Source organism: Phaethon lepturus, unplaced genomic scaffold (genome assembly GCF_000687285.1).
Source record: "Phaethon lepturus isolate BGI_N335 unplaced genomic scaffold, ASM68728v1 scaffold7226, whole genome shotgun sequence".
NCBI lineage: Eukaryota > Metazoa > Chordata > Aves > Phaethontiformes > Phaethontidae > Phaethon > Phaethon lepturus.
Window position 1 is genome coordinate 137,582 of NW_010548351.1, and position 26,083 is coordinate 163,664.

Consider the following 26,083-nt stretch of genomic DNA (forward strand, 5'->3'; position numbering starts at 1 on the left):
AATATTTGTGTCAGTTATTCTAATCTTTCAGTAGCTTGTGATGAACACTATGTCGAAGGTTTCGTGCAATGCAGTAGGGAGAAAGTAGGCAGAATGGAAACCATTTTACTCAAGGAAGCATAAGCTTAACACAGAGCAGGTGGGTCTGTTTGGCAGAGAGTATGGTTCTTAGTAAGAAAGTAAATGGACATGTCCCAGTTAAGAAGTTTGTTTAAGGCTTCATTTTATTTTTAAGTTGAAGTAGTCTTCAATAAAACTAACCATCTGAACTGCTTTGTTACCAGCCAACACACTTATTTGCAATTGTAGTAAAGAAGCAATGAAAAGAGGGGGAATGAATGTTGAGGCACAGATGCATCCATGTGACTCAGGCACCCAAATAACATAGTTGTCCTAGAGTCCCCATGTAGGGAGAGTACAAAGCTATATAGATTCCTCACTTGAGATTTGAGTTGTCCTCTGGAGGTGTCTTCATTAGCTGTGGCAGAAAGCTGAGTGATTACTCTTGTAACTCGGGTACCTGAAAAACCAAGGTGGGACAAAGTTCGTTCTCTTCGCTCACATTGCCATTGTGTGTGTTGAGATCAAGCTGAGCAACGCTTACCGGAGATGTAAAGTTAGCAGTTTTTTGTGTGTATAGCAGTCACTTGAATAGGATAAAGAAAATAATTGGGAGAGGCATTGGCATGAAGAGAGCTAGTCAGATAAAACCAGCGCAATTTTATTTATTGAGCCTGCAATTGGACAATAAATTTTCATCTGACTATTCTGAGACTGCAGCAGTCTCCTGAGGTGTTACAGCTTGATGGGACAGTTAAAAATAGGATCCTATATGCAAATTCTTAGCAAAGTGCAAATTCAGTGGCTGATAAACAGATTTCAGATTACCAGAGGTGAATTAACACCACGAGCAAACAATACTATGCTTCTTCAATGTAGAGAATATCTAAAGATTGGGATTTTTAATGAAAACCAACAAATATCTGGAGATAAGGTCTTTCTTTTTTCAACTTTTTTCCCCCAAACCTTTCTGTAGAATGATCTTATGTACACCCAAAGACTTAACAGAATTTTTTTAACTGTAATTTACAAAATACTGTGCTTCCCTCTTTTTCTCTATTCTAGTTGTCAAAAAAAACAAAGAAAAAAAAAAAAAGGAGGAGACTGTGTTCCTGCATGTTTCTTGCAATAGCCTGCAACAAGCAGAAAGTCCAGAATGTGCCTGTGGAGTATTTTGCCGCTCATGTATTCTGGGGACATAAATTAGGGTTTTGGCATACTTTTCTTTGTGTGCTGGTACGTCTTGTTCATTGTAGTTGATGATTAGCTTAGGCAGTTATTGTAAGCGAGGTTTAATTAGTGCAGCAGAGGAATAGAGACTTGTTCAAAATAGTCTCTAGGGGTTTCTCAGGAAGACGTTTGCAGAGCTCTGACTGTGTTTTCAGTAGGACTGAAAAAGTTCACTGACACCGGAATTACTGAGTTTATTACAGATATTCCACTTAATACTGAAAATGAATAGATGATATGAAAGTCTTTGGAAGATATGAACTATTACTTCTCATTGCTTAACAGAGTACTGTGGATGTTTGAAGCACCCATGCCAGAATTGCTGCATTATTAAACCAGTGTTAGGAATAAGGATATGGAACTCTACATCCTTCTTCGCTAGAGCCATACAAAATTATTGGCAGGGATGCTAGTTATCGGTATAATTTCTAAATAAATGAGGTGTGGATGCCAGGGTTATGAATACTTTGAATGAATCATGGAAGAAAATTAATGCCTCTTTGTGCCATGTTGCATGAGTCACAAAAGAAAATTAGTAATCTAATTTTTATATTAGTTAGGGCTCTGGCTAGTTTGGCAACTTGTGGGTATTGAAGGTTTATTGTGTTAGGTTCCCTTAAAAACCTGGTTTAGTTTCTTAGATTGTATAGATAGACAGTAAATCAAATTGTCTTACTTTCATTGGTGCACGTAAACCCACAGTATGAGGTGACTAAGTTAACCCTGTACTTATTTTCTGGCATTCCCAAGTAATTGTGTGTTGACTTTCTGCGTAATAATACTGGTTCATAGCAAAATGGTGAAGCAGAGCCCCTTGCTGTATTATCTGTCATCTCTGTTCAAGTACTTGCATTGTTCTCCATGTAGGCAATGAATAATCTGCTTGATGCTGACTTTGTTCTTTGGGCAATGCAAACCCCTGGCTAAGGAAAGTGATGTTTCTTTTAAAAGCACAAGCATTGACCTTCACTGAAGTCCAGCAAAATGTTCTGAGCAGTTGCGGAGGACAGCCACTTTCCTCTCGTTCGTGAAGCCTGCAAGAACATTCGAGACGAGACTTTCAAAAGCACTCTCCACTGGCATACCTCTGCAGACATTAAAGTCAATGGGAGTTTTATTTCAGTGGGAGCAGCCAAGCCAAAACTGAATGCCTTACTTTATATGTCAAAGTTGCAGGAATGAGATACAAAAAGTAAAGCTGTTAGAAGTAATCCAGGATGTCAGAAAGAGAGACTGCTTCCCTCAGCAAATGATGTACAAAACCCAACATATATTATGCCAAGAAACGAAATAACAAAATACTCCTGTTTGCCTTAATATGTCCATAGTAGCATGTGTGTGCTACCTTGCTGTAAAGTGCAGTTCAGCGGAAAAAAAACCCCAACAAAAAAAAAAAAAGCAAAGCAGTGGTAATTACAGATGGTCAGTGTAAGTGCCACCAGCATGAAAGGCCACTGGGAGCTGAAACAGGACTCAAAGGGAGCTTGGGGAGCATTTAATGCCAGAGCTTGGCCATCTGCTCAGGATCTACTTTTATTAATACGAGCTGCGGTATTTCTACAATTGCATTTAAATAAATGGAGCAAACCAAAATGGCATGTATGCTGAAAGGAGACATCAGCAGAGAGTAAGTAGCTAATAAAAGGCAGTGTAGACTGGGCATTCAATATGCGGTGGAAGTTGCCCGTCCTTCCGGGAAGGAGCTGTTCGCAGCGCTTCGGTAGTATTTTCTGTCATATCAGTTCTGTCTCTGAATGCGCCTGGGCTCTGTTCTCGTACACTAACCCCAATTGTGCTCCAGGGCGTTCCTGCAGTTGTAGCGTAAAGGATGACCTCTTGTATCCAGCACCTTTTTGCATGGGTGGAGTGGAGAGCAGCTCTCCGTGAACCTTCAGCTTGTGCTTCTCCATGCTGCTTCTCTCAACGCTCTTCTCTCTTTGGCGCTGCCTAACTCTGACTCTGGCTGTCCGTGGGGTTTTCCTTTGTGCTTGATCTAACCATGTGGTAGAACAATACAAATTGAACATGGTTCTGTCAAGCACCATGGAAGGCTGCATACTCCCTGCCGCATGGCATGCTGGGATACTTCTGCTGTTTTCAGAAGCATCAAAAGGTGAGAGATTCCCCTTTTCTCACAGGAAACATGAAAAAGGTGAGGTGTTGCTTAACCAGACTCCCGGGCGCTGCAGCAGGGAGCCCTGGTGTTGTTCGTGACAGACTTTCCAGAAGGCTTGCATGCAGAATAACCATTTCTAAGTAATTAATCTGTTTAATTGCTCTTAGAATGAAGAAGTTAGTCATCCTGTTGATTAATATGATCCAAGGGTGGTTCCAGCCATACCTACAGAAATGAAAAATCATTTTTGTCATCTCACCTTAGAAATAATGTAAGCTATATCTCTCCATTTGAGCTGTCCAGTGAGCCCTTCTACCTGAGGTACACTTTGGATGCAGTTTTTGCAACAAGATGCCTGCTACCTAACATAACTTTGGACCTGATCTGAACAATCTTAATTGCATTATGAAGAACTATACGGCAAAAGAACTTCAGAAGAGTCTGCAAAGCATTATATTTTATCTCTTGAGGTGACATGGGTAACGTGGCCTGTATGAAAACAGTATTATCCAATAGTTACATAGCGCAAAGCTGAGTCAGCATACCATACAAATGGGGTGGTTTTTAGTTTTGACAGCTTAGATTAAGTTCTTCAACATACTTCTGCCGAACTTCCCCACTATGTAAAGTAGAGATAATTACACCTATTCATAAAGGACTTTAGGAGTCTCATGCAGAAGTTTTCTTATATATGAGGAAGTACTGCCTCATTTTGCAAATTTGTTAGGTATCTGTTGTGGAGCCATCAGAAGAAGGACATCTGAGATTCTTAGATTTTCTCTGTAATTACTGATAAGAATTAATACTACTGATGTGAAATTATGGCAGGCAATGTACCTCCTTTTTTTCCTGAAAACCTATGAGAATTGGGATCTAGTGTTTACATGGAGAAGTGAGTGTTGGTATTCCTGCTTTTTGTCCAAGTTTTAGACCAAGTGATCTCTGTGATTGTATTTTTGGTGCCAAGTTTGAGGCAGCTGGATCCATCTTTTCTAGAATGAATATATCAGGTCAGGTATCCAAGCCCCTGTTGAGACAACTTGATTTGTTCCGGAACAGATCCTCCAGCACTCCTTTTAAGTCCTTTGGGCAAAGCTAAGTTTTAAAATCTGAAATCAGGTTTGCTAAACAATGCTTAAAAAGAAGAATAGGACAAAAAAGCATTTGTCTCTGTTGCTTAATTTCTTCATGTGGGTATTAGAAAGGCACCTAAAATTTTTGAGCACTTGGAAACGTGGTGTTTCTTTATCTCCATACTGCTGTTCTGTAGAATGGCATGTGTGTTTGTTTTATGATACTGAGGAATTGCAATGCCGTGGTACCTGATAGTGGTGTCACATAGGTTGTGAAATGAAAATGTTATCAGAGTAACTAGCAATTCAGATAAACCCAGTTGCCCTCAAACACAGGCCTTGCTGTTGCCCTGGCTTTTTATTTGACAGCAAACTTCATTCTTTGAAACTTTGGAAATCATTAGAAACTCACAGGTCACATTTTACATTCAGCCAAGCTTCACAGAGTTCTCAGCTACAGTGCACACATGCTTTCAAGTATAATAAAATGACCAAATGCTTGGTCTAGAATAGTAAAATGAAGCCAAGTGTTTCTCCTGTGCCTGTCCTGCATCTCTTTTCCATGGCTTTCCACAGGTGACTTTACAGCGTGCGAGAAGTGATGCACACATGTGATGGTTAATTGTACTTCCTGAATCCTGTCATGTTTGCTCGAACCCTGCAGTAGTACGCCGATAAAGCCCCGCGCGTACAAACGGATGTACGCTCTTAAATAGTTCTGCAAGCAGATGGCTGAACTTCACATTAGTATCCCCGATGGGAATATCTTAATAGAGCAGCCACCTGTCCAAGTGATCTCAAGGCTCAGGTCAAATAGTAAATTTTATCTAGTCTTTGGCAGGCGATTCATGCTGTCTCATGGTCTAACAGATGACTGAGTACTTGCTGAGCATATACGTGCTATTGATTACTTTTGACTCAGCGCTCACCTGGGTAACTCTTATTTAAACTCATTTAGAAGAAGAAAAAAAAAAGGAGGGAAAAAAAAAAAACCACAAAGAAAAAAAGTACGAAGGTGATGTTTGCTCCCTTCCTCTCCTGCTGAGCTGAGAGGGCTTTCCCCTGTTGCAAGAGTAGAGGCAGTGGACTGATGCCCAGGCAAGATCAACTTCTTATAGCTGATGCAATGTGCAAAGTTGTATGCCATCAAAAGAGCGAGACTGCTAAGTTAAAATGTGGTAAATACTCTTTATTTACTTTGCCAGAAGGCTTGAGAGAAAACCAAAAATGGATTTTCACCCTCTGATGTTATGTACTCCTTATTCTTCTTCATAAAGCATTCCACTTGCTTTCCCATCCTTCTTTTTTCTCATAGGAAGATGAATCTTGTATCCACCAGTAAACTAAAAATTACACTTAATGAATTTTTACCCTGCATAACTTCATGACGTTTGTGATTGTTCTTTCAAAAAAAGTTTTTACAATGAAAATTAGAAGTGCTTCTTCAAGGGTGAATTTGGGGATTTCCAAGACACTTTCTGATCACTGAAAAATCTTGTGTGTTTTTCAAGGCATACTGTAATTGTAGCAGTTTTAATAAACTCTGGTCCTGATAACTGTTCATCTTTGGCATTATTTCTGTGGAATCATAAACAACCAAATGTACTGTCTCATTGACCTAAGAAAGAATAGCTGTATGTTCTTGCAATCAAGCTGTAATACTCTCATCACTTGACATTTTAGCCTGACTACCAAGCCTGGAATTTTTAGGACTGGAAGTCAGATGGGTTCTTTTGAAAGTATAAGAGTTGAAATGATGGTGGTGTGGAGAAAGGCTTAGAGTGTATTTTTATAATGCTTTAAAACACCCAGTGGTCCTAATACTTCAAGTGCTGTGCTGTCAAGCTAAAAAATGGTAGCCAAGTCTCGCTTTAGATGTATACTTTGCAATAAGCATGATAACCTGCAAAGTATTTAGCACCACAGAAGTGGTAAAGTACAAAGCTGTACGTGACGTTTCTTATAATCTAGCTCGGAATTACAAAACTAAATGGAAGTGTATCTGTGGAATCAAAATGTTAGATTGCCTGCAGAATCTCTTTCTTTCACTGCATCAACCTGGGGAGGTAATGTGTAATATAAACGAAAACAGTGGGTTTAGGCGACTTCTTTTTTTCTTACAAAAAATAGTATGCAGTCTTAAAATGAGCAGTGGTGTATTTATCGGTCTCGGAAGTGGAAGCAGGTGATGAATGTCATCAAGTCTCTAAAAACAAATTTCAGCTCAAGTTTAAGTTTTTATTGATGTTTTTAGGTTCTTAAAAACTTCAAAACTTGCTCAGATCACTCCTCAGAAAGCCTTGCAAGAGACTTTTAAAGCTCTGGAAAAGTTAAAAAGTACTTCTTGGTACTTATGATCACTGGGCATTACACAAGATTCCTGAGACGATTCTGGTACTTCCATTATGAAATATGAAGTGAGTGGGCAGGTATTCCATGGCGGGGTCTTGGCAACACCTTGCTCCGTACACATTTATTAATGCTCCTGGTTCCTTGAAGCACGGAGATCAAGTTTCCAACCTGCTGTTATGAAAAGAGAAAAACCAAACCTGAAAAGGACAGGTTAGTTCGCTGAGCCTAATTGGAAAAGCATTTCATTAGAGCGGGTCAAAAACCTAGTCAAAGAGGTCTGGCAATCATGGTATAATGGTACATTAGGGAGTGCTTCTCACTAAGTATGGCCTACCCGTTCTTTAATTAAAATGAAAATGATTTAAGCTGCTATGACTTTCCTCTGCTGTTTTTTTAACATAGTTAATAAAGTTATCTAGTTGTTGGAAAATTGACAAGGCCCTCTCATAAAAGATTGCTCTCAAAAATAACTCCAGTAGCTGAGGTCTGAAAATTTTGGGCTTTTTAATGATGTCTTTAAAAATCCTTTGTCATTTGAATGCACCAAGATAGCTCCCGCTTTCATGAGATCCCTTTTCCTTGTGGCTGGACTAAGTTCCAAATGGGAAAAAGTGACTTTGCTGGAGCTCCTTTGAAGCAGACTCCAACAGCTAATTAGACATGCTTCAAAAAATACCTTAACAGGTAGGCATGTTAGACAAGGAATTAATCTATCAAGGCAAGAGTGAAAAAACAGAGGCTAGTCTTGGGAGTAATTTGAAAAATTCCTGAATAAAAAATTTTGTCAAGTATTAAAACTTGTGTGCCGGAGCCAGGAGCTGACAGGAGGCAGCCTTGAGAATAGATTCCATAAAATCTCTGACTGCTGCAGTTTTCAGGAGCTGTTTGCTTGAATATGTTTTCCTTTTATTGCAGGGTCAGAGGATTACAGAAGTAAATTCACTGGCAAGTGTTTCATGGACCTTGTCTGTCCTGAGAAGTGTCGCTGCGAGGGAACAATTGTAGACTGCTCTAACCAAAAACTCACACGATTACCCAGTCACCTTCCGGAATATACTACTGATCTGTAAGTGCCGGCTCTCCGAGATGTGCTCAGCAGGGCATGTTGATTTTCCTAGTTTTTAAAGGCTGTAAAAGGGACTCAGACCAATTCAAGGCACCTTCTACTTTAATCCCTGTATGAAAAGGGGGAAGTTATTTGTATTTCAAAGGAGCACCACAACTCTTGTACTTCCTTAGCATTCATACCAACTGTGGGGATGAGAAAGGAGCCACGGCCCTGTGCGTCAGCTGCCTGTGTGTCTTCTTGAAGTGTTGACCTGTTACATGCCCCAAGCTGGATGGTTCCTTTCCATTCTACCTTTGAGTCCTTTGTCTTTGCATCTGGTCATTTTTATTTAAGAAACGGATTAACACTTCTGAGTTAAATTGGTGAGCAGGAACTCATTCCGTCTCAGCGGTGCCTGCTAGTTGGGTAAAATGGGTCTCACTAAAACTAATGTGTTGTTAAACTATAAGTGATTTTATGAAATGTATTTGCTTTTAGAGATTCATAGGAGTTACAAACATACAGCTAAAGAGAGTGCGAGAAACCATGTTTATTACTTAAGAATGGGGGGGGGTTATATTAGTATCCCCTTCAAACACAATTATCTTTTGTGTTAGTATTCTATTTATTGTACTTAAGGTATTCTATTTAAACCCCCATAAAATTATTGATCTGAAGTGAAGATAGAAAAATATGAGACACATCCAGAAACACAACAAAGTCTCTCCATAGGAAAATGGAGCTACATGTAACCAGAGAAAAAATTTTGCATCCCAATCCTGCCAAGACGGTGGCCTTTGCATTAGTTCAGAAGACCAATAAACTTTGATGGGAAAGGATCTGAAATCAGATCCCTTCTGTTTACATGGACAACAAAACCAATTGCACGTCTTCTGTAGAAGAATGCATGAGGGAGGTTTAGTCACGCAAACAAGGCTTTTTAATGGTTACGGTTAATAATCCCTTATCCTGTGCATTGGAAGAAGGCATCATTCTGACACTGTTCTTCGGAATTCCACCTTTTAAGGCATCCTAAGCTTTTACTACATATAGTCTTCTATGTTCCCTTTCCTCCAAAGCAAAACTCTTTTCACTCTAGGAGTCTGAGAGAGATAGCAGATAGTGTCTTGCTTAACAAAGGTCATAGTTCTCTGTGTGGCAGCCCTATATGTCACAAAGGTATATCCAGAGTCATCTGTGAAGTATTAAATGTCTGTTTGTTTCTTCCTACCAGACGTTTGAATGACAATGATATTTCTGTTTTGGAAGCTATTGGACTCTTCAAGAAATTGCCCAACCTCAGAAAAATGTAAGTTTGAGTCACTTGCTTGTTAAAATACATGCTGTATTGGATTGTAAGGAGGAAAGGATATTTTTTTTATATAATTTAGTACTGCAGTAGCAGAAATCGCTTTTTTAATGTGAATTTAAGGAAACTGAATGAGTTGCCTGTTAGATGGAAAGGCCCAGTTAAACCACAGTGACAGATGAAGACTCCTAGGCTGACATTTCAATGTTCTTTGGAGTATATTTCTAAAAGTCTTCGACTCATGGAGGCTGAAGGGAGTTCTGTCCCAGAATTTATTCAGATGTATGCTCATTGTTAGGGATGGATTCAAAGTTTAGCATTTTGGTTTTGTCTTTTGAAAGTATTGCATGACTCCAACTAGTGTGATTGTTTCAAATAGTCAGAGGAAAATAATATTACAAGATATAGGTTACAAGGCAGCTTGTTTTATCATTATTGCATTAGAGAGTAGAATCAATTAGCTAATTTAGAGATCAGTCATTCAAATACATCTGTATAATTCTGTTAACAGTCTGAGTCCTGGCACTGTACAATGTATGTATTTAATAAGAGCTCTATTTTGGAAAGAATATAATAGGTTAGATACCTCCTGATAGTCTTCTAAATGGATCTTTCTGAAGTTATTTAAAGTTTTAAATCTATGGCCACATTTCTAAGGTCTCATCTACCTGTTTACTTTTAGCAAGATTTTATTGCTAGAGTCAGGGTAATGCAGGGAAACCAACCAACCAGGCTTTCTTTTCTGCATTAGTTTCATGTGGTTTCTGCCATCTGGAGCTTCCTAGCCATTTGAAGCCATGTAACATCTCAGGGGCTTTGCAGAGAACTGCAGTGGGATTCTTCTATCAGTTTTATTTCTGCAAGAGTGTGAGATGCAGCACTGCAGGTTTGGGAGTGGGGGATGTATTTGTGCACGTACAGGCCACCAGACCTGGCCAATTAATCATATACATCAGCTTCGTATTTTCTGAATGATCCATAAGTTGTAGCTACAGTGCACTTAGGAAGAAGTTGCTCTGTTGTCTATGTAAGTCAACGTCTGTGTCAAAGTAGATAGTAAATGGGAATGAAAAATGCATGGTATATAAAAGTATACACAAATAGAAAGCATCTGTCTTCATCAAACCTTCAGGATTTATGTTTTGAAAATTGAGGCGGTGTAATAGCTAGAATAATTTCTTTCATTTTATTTAAAACTTACCATAGGCAAGCTATGGTCCTGTCCTTCCTGTTCCCAGCAATCGCTCAGGTGGGAGGGAGCCTCGACAGGGCTGTATTCTTATGCATAAATGAAACAGTCATGAGAGGTTTTTAAAGAGTTTGTTTCCTGTGAAACAAACAAAAAAATCTTTTTGAGGTGTACAGGTGCAGTTCAAACGGATAGCAAAAAGAAGTAGTTGTGCCCTACACCTCATAAAAAGTGTCTCTCATACAGATTTTTAGCGGCAGCCTCCAAGCAGAGACTCTTTAGGTAATCTTCATAGTTGAGCTAATTTCTTTTGTTCTACTTGGTGTTGTAAAGAAGTATCTCTTCTGAAAAGAATGTTTTTTCTTATAAGTGGAGCAACATTTCAACCATAACCTTACTCAGTAGCTTGAGCCTTAAAAAGCAGATTAGACTGCTTTTTTCTAACTCTCTTAGTTCCATTTGTGAAGGGAAGGAGGAGAGGAGTTACCAGGAAAAACAAACAAACAAACCAGCAAACGCACGCCCCTTTCCTTCTATGCGGTTACTTGGCCTTTGCTAAGTGTCCTTCTGCTAATTAATAGGCCTCTCTCCATCATGCAAGAAGGAAAATGCAGGGAAACACCAGTGGATGGGGTTGCCGCAGCCAACAGTCCTCTGCAGCAGCACTCTGTGTGTGGCAGGAACATGAAGCGTGTGCTCTGCATTAAGTCTTACTGCTTTACTGCTGCTATTAAATTAAGGAGGAACAACATTGATCAAACCCCCATTTTTTAAGTGTGTATACAGGACAAGAATTTTTGCTGTTACTCGATTGGCAATATTGACTCTGTCTCATCATATTACTTGTCCGTTCAAGTGTTACAGGAAAACAGCAAGTGGAGGAATCTGTCTGGAAATTGCATTGCTTCCCAGGCTTAAGAAAACTGTTCAGAGCTTTGCAGTGGCAGGCCATTAGCCTAAATCACCTTTTTTTCTTTCCTCTTCTTTTTTTCCCCCCTTTATTTAATCTCTGTAATTCTCATTCTTCTGAGATGAATCTGAATGTCTGGAATCTGGGTATCAAATGGACATTTGAATGATTGCCTTCTGATTGTCCTTCACTTCAGTTTAAGACTAGTGACAGATCCATGTCAAGGAAATTTGTGAAGAAACAGCTTTAAGAATACCTTGGTTCCACTGTGGTTAGTAAAGCTCCAGCATAATTCCAGAGATAGAGGAATTAGCTCTTCCTTCCTCTTCATGGATGTTTCATCTTGGTGCCTCTTCATCTTACATTATGCTTAAGTGTAGCTTTGGTTTATAACATGAACACTCTAAGGTAGGCTGTAATTTGGACCTTAAGGAGGATTCAGATTTTACTTGCGTTGTAGATGTACGCTCTCGTTTGTTCTTTCGTCGCTCGAGCGCTCTCAGTTGTCTGCACCTGCGTGTGTGCTGTTGCGTATCAGTCTGTTGGGTTTTCTAATAAGATTCCAAAGGGAAGTACTCATAGATTTGGCATTGACATATTAGGGTTGCTCCAGTGTGTATATGTGAAAATAGTCTTTGATTATATATTCACATAATTTTCAGTTGCACTCTTGTCCCAATCCCTTACTAGGTTCCTCATCTCCTGATTCATTGTGGTTTCTGTTCTCGCCGTGTTCTGCCTCAGCGTAAGGGCGGTGTCCTGTCCCTCTTCTCTCTACCTCTCTTCAAGCCACTGACAAAACTCCTACTCTTCTCTCTCAGGCTCCCTTCCTAGCCCTCATGCACAGTTACTCCACCGCATTGCCTTGAGCTGTTTTCACAGCCTTCACAGGTCTCTCTGGGGTCCGGCCAAGGACATTACGTCTTAATACTGCCTGGGACTGGTACATACTTGGATAGAGAAATGTGCCCAGTCCCAAACTTCGCACAGTCTGTAGCTCTGTGTCCTGCGCTGTCTTGAGAGACATCGGAAGATGTCATCTGAAGAAGAATCTGAAGTGAAAAAACCCCTGGAAAATTAGCTCCTAAAAGTCAAATTTTCCAAAAAACATGTGTTGCAGTCTCCTTAGATTGCAGCAGAAGCAGGAATCTTAAATCTCTTTGTTTAAATCTAAGTATTCAGCCAAATCCTAACAGATTTTTCACAAGGAAGGTGTATCTTTTGAATAAAACACCTTCATGGTAGTTACCAATTACAAATTCGACGTCAGAATTTATTTGCATGCTTTGGACCTTTCACAAAAGGATTATTAGAGTTTTTAGGTGAACTTCCTTCTTTTGTTTAAAAAAAAGAAAAATAGAACTAAAAAGTATCTACCTCTAAAAATGAAAAGACATCTGACAGTTCATTCTGTTAAATCTTGCCAATGTTATAAAGTAAACATTAAAAAAAATTGTGTCAGACCACCTTTGCAGTAGGTGGTGCTGCCAACCCCACCTATAATATATAATTAGCTTTTGGGGTGTAATTTGTAAATATTCCTCCTACACTGAATCTTATTGTATGATGTGTCAGCCCAGGATTTAATACATTTTAATGCAAAAGAAAATTCAATTCTTGATATAGAAATTTAAAGGTCACAGATCCATAATGCAAAGTTATGCCACATTTTATTTAGGAATTAAATTGCTAAGATTACCTTGCTGGTTTTTAAAAGGTTAACATGTCTGCATATGGCTTTTTTTTTTTTTTTTTAAATCAACTGCAATAATTAGCTGTAAAATCCATATACCTAATGCTATTTACATAACCTAAACTGTAATCTATCTTTATGTTTAATGCTTTTTACAGTAGAATAAAATGGTTGGTGTAGATTCTTGCAGACAGATCTAACCTGGTCCAGAATAATTTACTGAGTTCTCCAGTGGGTTTTGCAAAATGCCCTGAACTCTGTGTTGCTTTCGTTGCATTTTTGCCGTATTACCTCACCTGATCTTGCAAGTGTAAAGGTACGACTTGTCTCTGAAAGCTGAAGTCACACTGCAGTGACTTTCAGGCTCCAAGAACTGTGGTGGTAGCATTTTGCAGGGTGGTTAGAAAAGAGTAATTTGAATCTGCTTTGAAGTGCAGGAGAAAATGAAGGGTGCGTTTCTGAGCTCCGTAAGAGTGGGAGCAGCTCCATGGCTTGGGTTTTTTGCGATATCCTATCCCTGTGAGAGAGAAAGGCTCCAGGACCCACTGCCCTCCAGCCCTGAGAGCTGGAAGCTTCTGCCTTTCACAGAGGAGTCTGCTGTCAGTGAGAGATCTTCCCACACAACGCAGCGGCATCGCGCGTCAGGCAGCGGTGAGGGGCAACACTACCATTCACAGCGGCAGGGTTTTGACTTTTGTGGAAGGGAGTAGTCCTTTGCTCACAGCAACTACCAAATTCAGCACAAAGCAAACACTGGGACTATCTGAAGTTGTTAATCAGTGAAAAAACCCTCCAGTGCTTGGGGACTCCCATGGCAGTGGGAGCCTGGAGGGGTCTTCTGGCCATGGCAGACAGGTTCAAGCTCCAAACCCCGCTGGGTGCCTAACTCAGTGGGAGCAAGGAGATAACTTACTTGCTGAAATGGGATGTTGGCGCATAGGGAGAAGCTGCAGCTCCTAGATGTCAGCTCCAGCGCCTGCTCGCTCCCCGGTGCCCGCAGGAAATCAGTGGGACTGGCCATTCTGGTGAGGTTCCGGCAGCTCTTTATCCAGAGAAAAAAATGGCAATGAGCTCACATCCAAAATAAGAAGGTGAACTGGCATACTTCATGCACTGCTGGGGAGAAAGGGGGCTGACCTCTTTTCTCAGAGAACAAGAACAATAAAAAATATTTCCCTCAAAACCTGAAAGGGACATCTGACAGTTCATTCTGTTAAATCTTGCCAAAGTTACAAGGTGAACATAAGATATGGCCTTATAATAGGAGCGTCAGGCTGTCTTGGCAATAGCTGGTACTGCCAACCCCACCTCTAGTATATAACCGACTTTGGAGGCTGAATTTGTCTGTAAATATTTCTCCTGCATTGAATTGTATGGAGTGTCAGCCCAGGATTTAACACACTTTACATGGAAAATAAAATTGAATCATGATAAAGTTTGCAGACTAGAAGTCAGTTTAAAAAGCAGAATCTCAAGTTTCTTGGGGAGGTAAAAGCAGTTTGTGTCCTTGGAAACAGCTGGTACCTGTTCTTTCCCTTAAGCATAGATTTTGCCATGGCAATTGAGGTTGCAGTCATCTGTCACTTGTTACACAGAAGCAGACTTTATTTTCTGGAAATGAAATTGTAGAGAGTGTTGTGGTACATGGCATTTGGGCACATCACGTGCCTCCCTTTTTTCCCAATGAGTCCATCAGTCTGCTTTGCTGAATGAATGTAGAAATGTCACTGGGGGTACTTCACTGCCTGTCGTATTTAAGACTTCCAGTGCCATCCTGCTTCTGAGAAGAACTCACTCTATAAAAGCCAGCAGACTATTGGCAAAAGCTGTAAAACCTTCTCAGCAAACATCTTTCCTCCAGAAGAATGCCAACAGCACTGGGATTTTCCTCCTAACATATACTTAAAAATTCCAAACACATCACCAACAGACAGAAGCATTCCAGGGAAACCCCCACTCAGAACAGGCTGTTTGTATGATAAAAGTACAAGGTTCAAGGTGAGACCGAGCAGAGCCTTTGCAGTTGGACTGTGCTCTGGTGGTAGCTCTTGTGGGAAGGTGTGTCGGTAATGCGGCAATGAATAGCGTGCTGGAATGTTAAAATTGACCCAGCAGGTACAGCAGGATGAATGGTTCTGTTAAGTCTGAATAGAATCCAGCTTGTTCTGTGTTGGTTATAAGATCAGCAGAAATAATATTATTATAAACTTTAGCCATAACGTAAATAAAATCTGACTGAGAAGTGAGCTGTGTGAACAATGTCACCTTGATAGCTTCTTAGATCTGTTCATTTCCTATTCACAGCCCCACATAAAGTAAACCCAGGCTTTCTGAAAATTTCTTCTGACCTCTTGCCCAGAATAAAAGGCTGGATATAGGATTAAACTTTATCACCAAGGTAAATCAGGGAGTCCTTACGGGAACAATAGCCTTTTCCTGAGTGACCAGGTTGACTACAGGTTCCCATCTGGGTCCTGCCAGAGGGCATAGGTATCTGGGAAATACTCAAGTCTCATTTTCTTTTCCAGTATTTCAAGAACAATTCCTCACAGAAGCTTAGTGTTGCAAGAGGATGGGTCTTTTCTACAGTGGGAGCTTGCTGTCAAGTCTGTCAGAAGTTTTCTTCTGATTAAAAAAAAAAATTCCTTGTCACGTGCTGTGATCATATATGAAAGATTCTTTTAGTGCTGGGAAGGATGGAGTAGAGCTCTCTGAGTTGCAGAGCAGGCAAAAGTTTCACTGCTTTCATTTTTCAAGGTCTGTATCAGCTGATCTTTTTTGTTGGTAATTCTAGACTGGAAAGTATGTAATTTCTCATGTTTATTATTCTAGTAGGTCAGACTTTCAGGAGGATGCTTCTTCTTTTTTGGAGTGAATAAGTGCTGTCATCTACCATTTTTTTTTGGTTGCATTCTGATATGGGAAGCTTTAATTCATGAACACAAATAAAGAAATCCAGATTGGCAGAACATTTGCTTTGACAATACTCTGAGCGGGATTGCAGGGCAGCATCGCCTTTACCTATTTATTATTGTAAAGCTTGTCCTTTCTCTGCCTTGCAACTTTGATTTCACCGTAGCATTTAATTTTGGCTTTTCAATCTCTTGCGTGAGAAAGGTGTGGATATAATTGCCGGCCTCTGAAACTGGAAGCATATTTTTGGGTAATTTTGTGTTGTTGAAGTGATCAGGCGTTACTAACTAAAACGAGTGAAGTTACCTATCTACAGAAGGTCTTTGGCAGCAATTAAAATTCAGATGCTTTGGACTGTATAAAGTTGCTAATTCTTTTGCAAATTATTGCCAGCCTGTTTCTCCAATATTTGCTCTTTTTTGCCTTGAGTAACTAATAATCCATTAAAATTGCACCCGTTTTTAAAATATATGTGACTAATTATCTTTCGGATGGTAAAAACTAATAAAACTTTGTAACTACAAGTCTGTTTGCAGTCTGTGAATTGAAAGTCGGAGTCTTTGTGCATTATAGTAACTCACCCTCCCTTCCCACTACAAACAATTACTTTTTCATTCATTCATTTTTGTGCAAATATGCATCATGGCATGATCTTTAGCAGGAAAGGGATCATTGGGAGCAATTATTTATGCCAACATTCAAAAGAGATGCTGAGCTATAAACATTTCCACTAGAGAAATAGCTGAGCCCCTAAATTAAATGCATATGTCAGAATACCCTTCCTTGACTTGCTTTGACACTGAACATAAACTCTTCGTGCGTTAGCACAAAGTACTAAACTTCTGGAAAGCAAAATCTGCATGTAAGTATTTCTATATGTTTTTATGTTATTTTTGGCTGATTGCTGGCATACTCCTATTCCTTCTGATCACACAATGCACAAGAGGTGATGGGCCACATGCTGTAGGGCCCGCTATCTGACAGTTGCTCAGCAGACATAAACCAGCGTACTCAAGTTTCCCACATGAAACATATCTCCAAGACTCAACTTTTTTTTTTTCATTAAGTAATGACTTCTGCAAAGAGCAAGACCCACATTATTTCTGTCTGAGGCCAAACTGTCCTGTTACCATGTCTTCTGTCAGCTTTTATCCCAACAAGATTGCCTGTTCGTCTGAGCAGAGTAGCCCAGGTGTTAATCTGATACCTTGTCATTTGTTTTGTATCACCTGGAATGGGATTTTGAAACTATTACTCATGCTGTTTGTGTACTGGGATCAGTTCTGGAATAACGTGCTCTTCAATATGAGTAATAGTGTTGGAATTTGGCATCTTCTTGGGAGCAAGAGCATATCTTTTACTTTCTCTTTTTTGTTGTAGACAGTAAAACAAAGAATAGTGTTTCCTGCCATAATCCTAAATGAATAGGATTATTCATCATAATTTATACAGGGCATCATAGGAGGCATCAAACCTTGATGCTCAAGGTTTTAAGGTGCTTCAGGCCTTTTATAGAAAACATTTTAAATAATTAAATGGCATTTATTCTTACGCATTTCTAATGGCGTTTTATCATCCAGAAGTTTTCTATTCATGGAGTTTTCCACAAATATGAAATATTCAAGAGATTAATTTTGCATTTCATCAGAACTTCATTTGACTGTGTAGATTGAAGTTTTCCAATGTTGATCTATAAGCAAACATCTTGAGTCTGTATAGGCAGAGTAAATATTTAGGAAAATAATACTGTATGTTGCAGTAGCTGTGAATTAAGAATTAAGGGATATTCATTTCATTTTGAGTGGTGGTGTTAAATTTAAGTGCCTGGGAGTTCATGAGTACACATATTAAAACTTGTATCAGATACATGCAGTCGCACGCTTTTGTATGTTACTTCAGTGTTGAGTTTAAAAAGAGTAAAAGTCCTGGTACACTAAATAAAAGTGGTCCATGTTTCAATGTGTGGTACCTTTTTCAATGGTAGTAACATGAACTGATTCTTGCCCAATGAGCACCCGATCCCAAGCGTGGTCCATAATTTCATGGACATAAATCAGATGTTAGAAACCCCCACTTACTGTCTCTCTGAGACCTTTATAAGCAAGAATGACAGGAAATGTAAGAGCTGGTAATTCCATTAGTTTAAATGCTTGATATATCTGATATAATTGTGGTTTTGATGAGTGGAGGGGAGCTATTTGTAAGTACAGTAGGTATACTTTTGAACTTCTCTATGCTTTCTTTGCTGAATGAATGTCTGTCTAGATAACCACTAAAAGGCACGTACTCTTCCTATCTTCCTCCTTCCAGTGTGATGACGTATGTTTGGAATAAAATGCTAATAGTTTTCTTATTGTGACTGGTTGTGTCCTTCCAGAAATCTAAGCAACAATAAGATCAAGGAGATCCGAGAAGGCACATTTGATGGAGCTTCAGGAGTGCAGGAGCTGATTCTGACAGAGAATCAACTGGAGTCAGTGCATGGACGAATGTTTAGAGGCCTCACAGGGCTAAAGACACTGTAAGTGCAAAGACCTGTCTTTCTCCGTTCCTCTGTAAATTGAGTGGGAGTGCTCGAGTTCAGCAATGCCTGCTAAAATACCGGTTACTAGAAAACAAGCTCTAAGGCAGGGTCTTGTATTACTGTTACGAAGTCTTCAATATATTTCTAGTCCTGAGTAGGTTTGAGATTTATCTGCTACTTCTGTGAAAAGACAGATTTTCAAGAATATCAGGAGTAACATGATTGTGAACCTGTCATGGGTGAAATTTGTGCACTTTTAATCATTTAATACTTCTATTATTTTGTTATTTCCTATGGAAAGAAGGCATGTAGGAACATGTTCGCTATCTATTAGTCCATCCTCCCACTCTGCCTCCACCCAAATTGCAATTGCTGGTCTGCTTAAACTAAACCTTAGAGTAGGCTAGGAACCCGAGAGATTTTTAATACCCTACAAACTATATGAAATCAGTAGGTAGGGAGAGAAGAAAGACTCAAATTATTGCTGCCACCAAAACAGGTGGAGCTAAGCAACTTCAGGGCAGGCATAACCAAACTGTTAGAGGTCCTGCTGGTGGAAAGTAGCTGGCCACTCACTCTGCACCAGCTGTAGCAGCCCACAAGCACAGGCACGGCTTTAGACTAGCCACAGCACGCTCTTTCTTGGCCACACTAAGTGCCATAAAAATTATGTGTGGATATAGTATTAATCTGGTTGTGGTTGGGTAGAGTGTGAAGGAGTCATAGAGCCCAAATGCGTAAGAAGTTAGTTCGGTATTACTTTTGTAATTAATTACTTCAAAATTTATTTCTAAGAACTAATACTTATACATGAACTCATAGTACCCAACTAATTTATTTTCATGTTTGAAGTTATATTGGAAGAAGAATCACAGACAAAATTTCCAGATGGTGTCAATCCACCCCATCCGCCATCCTGAGAAGGAGTGAGGGACTAGGCTTCTGGTGATAGCAAAGACTCATGCCAGACAATGTGTATGATCTGTACGTGAAAAATACCTCTTTTGCATAGTCTTCCCTGCTGCAGGAAGAAAGCACTTGACTAGGTGGATGCTGTCAGTAAATAAGCTCTAGGAATGAAAATGCAATTTAAAATCTGCAATTTGTTCATTAGCAGCAAATACTTCTTATGTTGCAAAGTATCGTGGCAGAATTCCTTCAGTCCTTACTCAAATGTAAAAAGAAATCAAATTTTCACTTCAAGGACTTTGGCCTGTAATGACAAATAGGGAACTTGTCTTTTGCTGTTCCTTTGACATTATTTTTCTGTGATTACAGCCATCTGTTCTTTAATTTAAGGTATGCGCTTTACTAACGGAGTTGAAAATACTGTCCATAGATACTAAATTAGTTTTTATACTGTAAAGCAGTCTGTGGCAGTGCTCCTAAACAAAATTCAGCATTTTTTAATAAAAAGATGCTTAACATTCAAGCTACCCTGCTGGCCTGACCTACGTTTCCCCCTAGCTGATAAAGCAGTCTAAATACACACAGCATGACACGAGGATCCGCAAGGATAGGTTTTCCTTCAGGAAGGGCACACAGTGCATGGTGAGCCATGATATGAAACCAACGTTTTCGGCTTGAGGGACATATATTTCTATGCATTAACTGACTTTATTTGAGGATTAAAATTGTGATCTTTTACAAAGAAGCCACCCTGGACAGGGTCACGGTCCAGTTTTTAAAAGACTGCATGTTTCCCGAAAGGTAATAAATCACTGTGCAAGATGTATTGGCGTCCAAATTCAGTCATCCCTTCTTGCAGTAATACTGCCTCATACTTTACACACAGAATTGAGAAAACGTTTCCTACTGCTGCTAAGCTGCTAAGAGCCTTACTTCTCTTATTTGCCACCCCACTCAGTTTAGAGCTTGAGGTCTTGGCCTGGCTTTCAGGCAGCTTAGTACTCCACGTGTAAGGTGTGTGTCTCTGTGCCCCGTGACTCTTTTCTGACATAGTTGCACACCAGTTGCCGTACCAAAACTATTGAGACCATAGTGGCTGTGATGGTAACTGCACATAGAGAACAGAAGTGCAAAAGCAATGTAATGTCCAGGTCTCAAACACTGAGTGTGTGTGATTACCCTGTGAATTTCTTCCCAGCCATATCTAATCTCGTTTGGTGTTTTTCAAGTATCTATTGATGTAGCATCTAAACGCCCAACCTGCGGATACCAACCTAAGGTTTAAATGCAGACTTCTAAGGGAGTCTGAATTTTCATTGTTCACTGCATGAATCTGATACCAACGAATTAAATTTGATACCAAGGAATTAACCCTTCTCAATTTGGGGGATCAATTCACTGGAACAGCAGCATGAGCTATATATATTTTGTGGATTTTTGGTAGTATGCTTTAATTACTGGATAATTTTTCACCTAAGTAGGAATATCGCCACTGTGTAGTGATGTTTACAGACCCAGGTGTTGATTGGCATGCAGTGTAACAAATACACAGGAGCCTGTTTCGCTATGGAGTGAAGCAAGACACTACAGTCTTTCAGATTAATTAGGCTTTATCGAGTTCATTGTTACCATAACAACTCAGAGAGATGTATCTTCCAAAGCACAGCACTGATTCATCTGGTACAAGCACTGAGCAAAGAGCATTTTATAGGATGGTTACTACTTTCTGTCTTGTCAGTTAATGATTCTGACATTTCAGAGCTTGTGTTAGGTCTGGAAATCTTTCCTAAGCTATTCCTTGATTCCTTCTGAGGATGCTGTTTCCTTCCATACTTTTACTTTTGCAGTGTGAATTACAAAAAACATCCCTGACAGCAGTAGAAGTATTGCAGATAGTATTGTTATTGTCACACATTTCTGGCAGTCTTTCTCAATTGATCTCTGAAATACATTTTCACTTACTCTCAGATACTTGCTAAATTAAGACTTTAGTTTTTATTTCAAGTTTGCCACTAGTCATAATTTTAATCACATACTACTTGCAGACGTGGAGCTCCCATCAGCCTCTAATGCTGTGTGGAAGAAATGCATTTTAAGTTCAGGAGTCAATGTTTACATGAATCTAGCCCTCCTATAGCTGTGTCGTACTTCAGCAAACAATAAAAATAGAGCGCAGCGCTTGCCAAAGCGTCTGTTGATGCCCTAGATAAAGGACCTCCTATCCTGAAATTACACCCCCTTCCAGTAGTTCCTAATTTCCTGTTTTAATCCTTGCAGGATGCTGAGGAGCAACTCTATCAGCTGTATAAACAATGACACCTTTGCTGGACTGAGCTCAGTGAGGCTTCTTTCTCTGTATGACAATCACATCAGCACTATTACCCCTGGAGCCTTCAGCACATTAGTCTCCTTGTCTACAATGTAAGTTACCTTTTTTATGGTATGAACACGTGATAATGCTGTTATTCCATGCTTTCCTTTCAAGACAACAACGTTTGAGTTACAAAATCAAACTACTTACTGTTCATACATGGGAAACGTCATTGAGGGAAAGAAAACCCCATCCTACTGAAATGGCAGGTTTGGAGGATTCAAGGTGTGATTTAGTAAAACATTTGAATTGCTTCAGCTGCAGTGGCTGAAGAAATTTTGAGGTTGCCAGCCTCAGGCAGGATGACTGCATGCTCTGCCGTGTCACAGCTTAGGGCAGCGCACAGTAGAAGTTCATGTAAAACAGTCTCTGCAGATTCAGAAGTGCATAGCTTATTATACACTTTAGCTCCCTGAAGCTGCTTTAGTTTAGCAGAGTCTAATTTTGTAAGAAGAGCTTTCTTGGATTTCAGTTAAATTGGATAAATATCAGAAGACATCTACTAGCTACTGCTTAGATTTTCAGAAGAACCTAAGAGGACAAAATGCTCAAGTCCTACTGAATGTGAATTTGAAAATCCCAACCTAAGCTTTTCTGATAATTCTCTCATATTTCTCAATCCTCCTTTGAAGTATTTCCCTTGCTTCTTAAATATGTTTACAGGCTTTTTGTAGTGTGTCCATTTTAATAAAGTACAGACTGATAAATATGGAAAGAAAGTCTGTTCTTTGTTTCCAGCTGTGAATGGGGACCCTGATGTTGCTGTTAATGAAAGTTATCTGCTTAATTCCCTTCACACTGCCCTGAAAATACATCCTAATTGTCCAGTCAAAATAAACTATTGCTGCTATTGCGTTTCAGGCTTTGAAAGCATTCTCCATCGGGGTGGGGCGAGGGCTGGGGGGGAGGAGGAAAGAAGTGTTGAATCTCAGCTGTTTTGTTGCTCACACTTTCATTTTCTTGTTACAACTTTTCACCAGCAAATCAGTTATCATTTGGGCATTAGCTCCATGCAGCATAAGGAACCCAGACTTTTCTTCCATCTACTTTCACTAGTCCCAAAAGCCTCCTTGAAATTGATGGGCAGAGAGAGAAACACAACCGGATTATTTTTATTGACTGTTTTCAAGTCACTGGTCAAAGCAAGAGGTAGTTGCTGAAAGCTTGTTCTGACTGTGCTGCGAGCAATGCCTGCCTGCTTCTCGGGCAGTTGTCTCCGTGCTTCCTTCCATGGATCCCTTAATAGCTGTGACTCTCTGAATCAGTCTATAAAGTCCCTACCTTGTTTGCCTAGAAGCATCTTTGTCATGTTTTGTTAGAAGATAGCCCGTTTTCTTTTTTTCAGCTGTGGATAAAGGTTATCACAACTTCTAGCAACAGCAGTTAAAGCTGCTGCTGATCAGAATGTATTGCTTTGGCACTGACTCACAATCGTGTTGGTCGTGGCAGGTTCCTAGCTGTGTCTTGATAAAAAAGTTTGTTCTTCGATACATTTTTCATTCTGTGCTTGATGTACACGCAGGAGAAGGTGTCCTTTTAACTTCTTTAGACATCGGTTTAAGGCCATAGTGATATTCCACATATAAATGCAAAATTCAGATGTGTTCATTTCCTAGCAATACTCCGTTGTAGGTGGAGATATTAGATGACAACATTACTGAAGATAGATAGTATGACTGCTTTTCCTGTGCAGCCCACACTCTGTGAGTTAATCGGGTATTATAATGACATATTTTTGCATCTATTAATGTGAGCCAGAAATTCGTACAAAGTTTAACATTTCCATTTTTATCTTGGCATATTTATAGCACTTAAAAATATTGCTCCTTTTGTTATTACTCTTCGTGAGTCAGCATCATTGATATTATCAAAACATGGACAGCTCTGAAAATAATGCCTTGACTAATGGTTTTCAATAGAGGAAGAACATCTGTTTTGTAAGTTATTGGTAAAAAGATAGCAGTTTTTTATTTGTTACTAGTCAAACTAGGTACTGTAGCATCCTGCTTTGAAGTGTGCTTGCACATCTGCATACAGAGAGTTTAGTCATGTCTCTCAGTCCTTACACAGTCAAGTGGGCATATTTGCAAGCAGAACTGGTTTTCCATTAATTATAATAATAATAGCTGCATGGAGCTAATGCCAGAATGATAAGTGGTTCATCAGAGTGACGTGCAACTATTCTAGTATAAACTTAACCTGAACTCCAGAATATATTTTCAACCTAATTTCAACGATATCCAGATGCATTTCTGCATGTGTTTCTAACAAGTCACTAGAACCCATTAAAATAGTTAATATTCTATGGCTTCTTTGTAATTGTTAAGAGACACTTGTAGCAGGATATGCATATTTCATTCCTGAAGACTTCTATTCCCTCTTGAATTTAAAACTATGTCTATGTCCTTGAGCAAACACTGCTGAACTTAATGTTAGTATGACATCTTTGCTAAAAGCTTGATTGCTTTGTTTCTGTTGGAATCAGAGTAGTGGTTAAATCAGTATCTTAGGTGTAGGAACTTTGATTACTAATTGTGATTTTTTGTAACAATTGTCTGCCCAACATTACTGTTTGCGCTTTGAGAACTCCACTTGAATAGCCAGATTCCAAAATAAAGCTTTTGCAAATAATTGACCTTTCCAGACTTTCAGTTGCTTTTCAAGTGCAGTAGGGAATCTCTTTTTCCCACATGATACTTCATAGAGAGCCTTGACCTCACATTTTTTCCACAAGTTGCATCACAGTCTTGCCATGGAAAGACCATGTATGCAGGGACATGTATGGACTTCATACTACATTAAAGCAAAAAATCACTGCTCTGCAGTTGGACAAAGGACAAAATTTAGGTCTTGCTAAAGAGGCAGGAGGACGTGTGTAATGCGTGACACGATAAATCTGGTTTTTACCCAGAGCTTCAAAGAATTTCAAAACAGTAGATGAGTTTATTTATTCATTTTATACGTAACAACTTACTTCCTTCTTAGCTCCTAACAAAAGCATAATCCAAATTCTAATCCAAGGATTTGATAAATTTTAGGTCGTATGTTAACCTGTGTTTGCCAAGAAGAAAACGAGGGTTTGTGGATAGTTACTGATGGTGAGCTAGCGAGCAGTAACGCATTAAATCAAAGCAACTTCTCCTGTTGCAGAAAGGGATAATTACTCTTCTGATAGGAGCGTTTTGTAGATAGAACGTTTGAATATTTCTGAAAGTTTTTGATAAGTCCCGGTAGGACGCTCTTTAGATGTGCAAAATGTTCTTTACACTCAGAGCTGCTGCTTTTCCAGAAACCTGATTATATACACCTGCTGTTTGTTTCCAGTTGTGGATTATTTCATTCTAAGGATTTGTGTCACGGAAGTTGCTCTGTGAATATGATCTCACTCTCTTCCATCAGTGGAACAAATGGCATTTGAAGCATTGGTTCACTTAGCGTTGGAGGTTTAAACATTTGGTTTAAACACTCTGTTCATGCCAAAGTATGTCAGAATGGAAAATATACAAGGCATCCTGCATGTGGTCCTCTTACGGATCAAAGAAAATGGAAAACAATTCAGAAGGAAAGTAGAATTGGAGTAATGCTTTCAGTGCTTTTCTGCACATTCTGCCTGAAAGCTCCTATGTAACCTGTTCATTTTCTCACCTTTATACAGCAAGTTAGCCTTGCCTTTGAATCCAAGTCAGCATGAAGTAGGTTGAGTATTTTTTTCACTGAACATTATGCTGAGTTTTCTCCTCCCCCCCAGTTCTCCCTCTACGCAATGTGCACTAGTCTGTGCTGGATCCACGTGTCGTTACACACCCAGAGCTCCAGGCTAGCGCTGTGATTGAAGTACGTTTTTTTACAATGCAGAGGGCAGCTGTAAATCACATTGCGTGTACGTGATATTGGCCTAGAACCTATATGATTTAGGAACTGATTTGGGTTTGTTTTCCTGCTGCCACACTTCAACTGTGCCATATGTTTTTGTCTTCAGCACTGTTGTTTTCTGAAGGAATTGCTTGGCTGAAAACTTTTTGACTACATGTTTATTTAGGTTTGTAAAAGAATGTTACAAGTGAAGACTTACAAGGTCTTCAGCTACTATACCTGCATTTGAAGTGCCTGTTTCTTTAAGGCCTTAAATTTTTTTGTCTTTAAGATATGCTATGCGTTAGGCAAATTTCATTAGCATCTTTTTTTCTGTACTACCAAAATAATAACTCTCGGACATACTCACTTACGATGTGAGAATGCCATCAGCGTTAAAATACTTCATTTTCCATACACGGGGCTCTGACAGTTCATTTTTCTTCGATGAGGCAAACTCAGACTGAGGCTATTGAGTCTCCCTGTCTTCATACGTAAGATAGTTGGCTTTCTTTTTTTACTAGGGATATCATA

The 26,083-nt window shown here is 39.5% G+C and overlaps 1 protein-coding gene across 1 annotated transcript in view; it reads left to right on the plus strand.

Annotated features, from left to right (window-relative positions):
* LOC104622998 (slit homolog 3 protein-like) overlaps window positions 1-26,083 on the plus strand; it is a gene marked incomplete at both ends in the record, with an annotated part of 148,817 nt that overhangs the window by 119,078 nt on the left and 3,656 nt on the right. The window contains 4 exons of the mRNA XM_010289936.1: window positions 7,747-7,897; window positions 9,114-9,188; window positions 18,271-18,414; window positions 21,604-21,747. Coding sequence (XP_010288238.1) covers window positions 7,747-7,897; window positions 9,114-9,188; window positions 18,271-18,414; window positions 21,604-21,747 — 514 coding nt within the window. The remainder of the gene's footprint in view (window positions 1-7,746; window positions 7,898-9,113; window positions 9,189-18,270; window positions 18,415-21,603; window positions 21,748-26,083) is intronic.